The sequence below is a fragment of the Sander lucioperca genome, chromosome 13 (genome assembly GCF_008315115.2).
Source record: "Sander lucioperca isolate FBNREF2018 chromosome 13, SLUC_FBN_1.2, whole genome shotgun sequence".
NCBI classification, from domain to species: domain Eukaryota; kingdom Metazoa; phylum Chordata; class Actinopteri; order Perciformes; family Percidae; genus Sander; species Sander lucioperca.
The window spans coordinates 36,693,554-36,698,553 of NC_050185.1; the positions used below are offsets into that span (position 1 = coordinate 36,693,554).

A 5,000-nucleotide genomic window follows, 5' to 3' on the forward strand; every position below is an offset into this window, starting at 1 on the left:
GTAAATATGCAATGTTAGCACTGCTAAAATAATTAGAATCAGAATTAGAAATGGTTTTATTGCCACAATAATAAACTTATGTGGTGCATACATGACTAAACAAACAAACATATTAAACAATAATATAAAATAAACAGTAAATACAGGTAAAACAAATAAATACATACAAATTAACAGTTGCATTACAAAAGAGGTTGAATGGATTGAGTGCAAAGTTTTCAAAGAATAAAAGTATTTGCTATGGGCAGATGTAGAGTCCAAGATGAAGGTAAGTGCAGGTTAGTGCAAGTGTAGTGTGTGTGTGTGTGTGTGTGTGGGGGTGGGGCCTTGTTGGTGATGCTTATTTCAGAGGTGAAAAAGTTTCATTATAATAGCATAACATGAAATCAGAAGACCTGAGTATTTTCTGAAGAAAACAACTGAACCTCTCTGTTATTCATTTGTTTTATACACAGAAAGGGTGGACCTTTACTCAACCACTTACACCAACTGACCATCTGTTTACCATCAGGCCACATTCCATTCACTAACTTTACCACATAAGGTCATCAGCCTCCCTGACCAAACTGGTCGCCCCTTCATTTCCTCAAATCAAAGAACAGCTTGACTGAATAACAGGACCACACTTTCAACATAACAAGATTATATAAAGCCGCATCCTGACGGGAAAACTAAGTCATAATACAACAGAATGAAGATCTTTGTGAGTTTAATGCTGTGGCTGCTACTCGGCTCCGTCTCCGCAAAAGAAAGTACCGATTGCCAGCAGACTTTTCCTCAAGACATCTACGCTGCGCTGAGAGAGATGACCGCCTCGTTGGTTCAACTGAAGGCTGACATGAGATTCCTGCAGACTCAAGGTACAGTAATGAACTGTTGTACATCGTGTCATAGCAGTTCAGAGATATCCAAAAGGAGAGAAATATGTATTTTTCTATGTATGGAGCAAAGTAGGGCTGCAAATAGCCAAATACCGATTATTTTCATTGTGCACTAATGTGTGGATTATCATCTGGATTTCCCAAAAAGCCCAAGATGACGTCCTCATATGTCTTTTTTTGTCCACAACTCAAAGATATTCAGTTTTCTGTCCCAGAGGATAGAAGAAACTAGAAAATATTCATATTTAACAAGCTTAACAAGTTTCACTATTTTTTCATAAAAAATGACTCAAACGGATTAATAGATTATCAAAATAGTTTGAGATTAATTTAATAATGACTAATCCATTAATCTTTGTAGCTTTAGAGCAATGTCTAAAGAAACTGTCTCTGTTTTTGCAGAACAAGCAGCACAGCAGAAGACTGAAGTGGACAAGTTGAAGCAACAACTTCAAGGTATTGTTCTCTGATAATTTTTCTTGCTGCCGGCTGCTTCTGCTGCTGAGAGATTTCAGTTTGAGTTTGAGTTTAGTTTATTTATGAAAGGGGACAGCGCAAATTAATAGAACACATGATTTTCCATGGGTTAAAATTTACAGCGAGACATTTCATTTTTACTAAATAAAATCATGGTGGCCAAACACTTCCAACTTCTGGTAAATTTAGAAGGAATCTACACACACAAATAGACAAGATTTTATAAAATAAATGATTTCTTTCCACTCATCTAACCCTAACCCTGAATGAACGTTGGCACTAAAGGACGAAACACAACATTTCACAAATGTGTTTTGTAAAATGTAAAAATAACTTATTTTCAATGACACACGGTACACCCCCCCTACACATAACTATTACGTATGAGGTGTTCCGGTCTACTGGACCCGAGTGTAATTAATTGTTGGTGCTATGAAACTTAACTCTGTCCTCATAACTGGGCCTGCTGTCTGTGTGTGTGTGTCTATGTGTCTCTGTGTCTGTTTGTGCGTCTGTATGTGTGCGTGTCTGAGTGTAGGTGTCTGTGTGTGGGAATGTTGTCTTTCTGCACCTGCTATTCCCACACAAAGTTGCAAAATTGTGAAATTTCAAGCACTTTCACCTGTTCTGATTAAGTTCTAAGAAATAAGCACCAATAATGATCAAAAATCTTGTTTCTATTTTTTACCTTTTTTATAATTGAATTTTCTTGTTTTCTCACAAAAAACGAAAATGATCATATAATCATAAATGTGATCTCACAGGGGTAAATGGCAAAAATGAACCATAAATGATGTATACATCATTGGTAATTGAGCTAAAGTAAACATCTGTTAAGTATTTTTACATAAATTGTTATGGCTGTATTGATTTAAGCCAAAAAAATTGAGCCCCTGCAATATGTTTCACCTAGACTAACGAAAATTGGAACTCATATCAATCATGTCAAGAAAGCTCATACCCTAAACCCAACAGGAAGTCGGCCATTTTTAATTGATTGTACGAAATTAGTGCATTTTTGGCCATTTCAACATTTCGTACTTTAACGAAGTCCTCCTAGAGATTTCATCCAATCGACTTCAAATTCGTTCTGTATCATCTGAAGACCTTACAGATGAAAAGTTATTAAAAGCTTGAGTTTTCGTCTATCGGTGTCGGCATGGCGTGGTTGCAATTTTGAGCATTTATCGATGAACAAAGAACTTGTTGTAACTTGAGTCTACATTGTCTTAGCTGCCCGAGATTTGTCATGATTGAAAAGAGTCCAGGCCTGAGGACACCTACAGGCAAAAATTTACTTTTGGTTATAACGCCCCCTGCGGGCAACTGGAAGTCAGCTTTATATGACAAACATCCAATTTACATTAAACTTATAATGTGTGGTCTACATGTGATACTGAGCCGTCCCCTATACTTTAACCACGGCCATGTACTCAGGCCACGCCCCCTTTATGGCTTTTGAACGGGTTAAAGTAGACTCTTGCGTGAGGTATCATTGAACTCAGTAGAGATTTCCCTTTTCATTGTTGACGGTTTGCCCCGCCCCCTATACATGGTACAACAGGACTTAAAATGATCAGTTTAATATTTGATGATTTTTAAAATAACATTGCTCTCTCTCTCTCTCTCTCTCTCTCTCTCTCTCTCTCTCTCTCTCTCTCTCAGTCCAACAGGTTGCGTTCTCAGCTGCTTTGCTGACTTCAGGCGATACAACTATTGGACCCTTTCCCACGGCCACTACCCTGATCTACAAACACGTTACAACCAACATCGGAAATGCCTACAACCCAAACACAGGTAGCTCTGATATTCTAACAATACATTTTCGTGATGCACTGATATCAACATGTTGGCTGATTACCAATATTTAGTGATTGATATGGTCTGTATGAATCACTGAAAAACAAGGGTAAACGCACTGAAAAACAAGGGTAAACACTGAATTTGTAAAAGTAATGTATTTCTTTTTGCAAAACATTATGTAAATAAAGAGTGTTTATTTACATAATGTCAGCCAAACCAGATTGTTGGAAACAGTGGAAAGACGAATGAAGACTCTTTAACTAAAAGGTCTATCTCTGTAGGGATCCTTTCCATAATGTTTTCAGACACTTAGAATAATAATCTGAGTCTGTCAGCAGCACCAACAGAACTTTTAGAGACTCTAACTGCTGCTGAACATTAGTCCTGTAGGGTTACATTACAGCTTGTTTCTTGTTTAATACTGGACCAGTTTCAGTCAAAGATGTGATATAGTGTGCATCTCTAATATATTTCACTTGTATGTTGCTGTTCAAACACATTTTCCATTTAAAATGACAAAAACAAATGTCCAACAGTTGTGTTCACTGCCCCGGTGAGAGGAGTGTACCACTTTGAGTGGTCGGTCGCTGCAAATGGAGATGGCAGCTATCCTTCAGGTGCTGTGTTGGTCAAGAACTCTGAGAATGTTTTCATGGCATGGGAGAATCAGGCGGCCGGTTTTATGAGTTCCTCTAAAGGTGTTACGCTGTTGCTAGAGGTGGATGAAGTCATATTTGTGCATCTGTGGGATAACTCTTTGGTGCATGACAACGCAAATCACCACAACACCTTCAGTGGGCATCTGCTGTTCACCATGTAAGACAGAAACAGCAGCTCTGTGATAGTCACACAGGTTTTTGTTGTCTTTAACTAGTCTTCATAGCGCTTCATAGATTTGCTCTGATTTTCATCTGCATCCAAATAATAATAAGTAATACTTCTGGACAGGAATCTTTTTTCCTTCAAATTTTAAACTGGTTAATGTTTCTGATTCTCTCTTGTTTCTGTCATTTTAGTTAAAGAATAAACAAATATCATTGCAATACTTTCTGTGTGTTTCTTTATTGTTCTTGTTTCAACTTTAACTTATTGAAAGCAGATAATCTAATTCAACATCATAGAAGTATAAAGAAACAATGGTAAAACTTTACAATAAGGGTGCATTAATTAGCATTAGTTAATGCATTAATAAACATTAACTAGCCGTTATTAACAGTTTAATAAGTTGTGTAATAAACATTTATTAACAATGCTCATGTTAACTAAGGTATTAATTGATGCATTATTTACCATTAGTTAATGCCTGGACAAACTGTTAGTAACACTTAACTAAGGCGTCTATTTACCATATGTTAATGCCTTGACTAACTGTTTATAACAGTTAACTAATGTGTCTATTTTACCATTAGTTAATGCAGTAACAAGCCTTAACTAACTATTCATAACAGTTAAATAAGGTGTTTATTTTACCATTAGTTAATGCAGTAACAAGCCTTAACTAACTATTAATAACAGTTAACTAAGGTGTTTATTTTACCTTTAGTTAATGTACTAAAAAGCCTAAACTGGAAATAACAGCTAACTAAAGTGTCTAAGTAAATTAGTTAATGTTAATTAAGGTATTTCCTAATATTACTAGGTGGTTGATAAAGATGTTTGATAGCATGTATGTCTTAAGGTTCACAGCATCTCATTATGAGAAAACTGTTTTTATTGTTTAATTACGGGTTATGGTTGTCCACATACCTTTGTCATTGGCACTATATTTGTCCATCCTCCAACATATGACTTACTTTTGGTTGAGGGTGAGATCAGTGAAAAGACTCCATAGTCTCCATG

General features: G+C 36.3%; 2 protein-coding genes across 3 annotated transcripts in view; one reads left to right on the forward strand and one right to left on the reverse strand.

The window, feature by feature from the left end:
- The window catches only part of LOC116036424 (bromodomain-containing protein DDB_G0280777-like), a 1,700,590-nt gene that overhangs the window by 1,429,171 nt on the left and 266,419 nt on the right, over window positions 1-5,000 (reverse strand). The gene's annotated exons all lie outside the window — the stretch shown is intronic.
- Window positions 524-5,000, forward strand: part of LOC116067607 (complement C1q-like protein 4) — a 211,283-nt gene continuing 206,806 nt past the window's right edge. The window contains exons 1-3 of one of the 2 annotated variants that reach the window (XM_036008783.1): window positions 524-860; window positions 1,284-1,337; window positions 3,024-3,155. In XM_036008783.1, the coding sequence (XP_035864676.1) occupies window positions 692-860; window positions 1,284-1,337; window positions 3,024-3,155 (355 nt within the window). In that variant the 5' untranslated portion in view covers window positions 524-691. The remainder of the gene's footprint in view (window positions 861-1,283; window positions 1,338-3,023; window positions 3,156-5,000) is intronic. The other variant, XM_036008782.1, reaches the window with a different exon arrangement.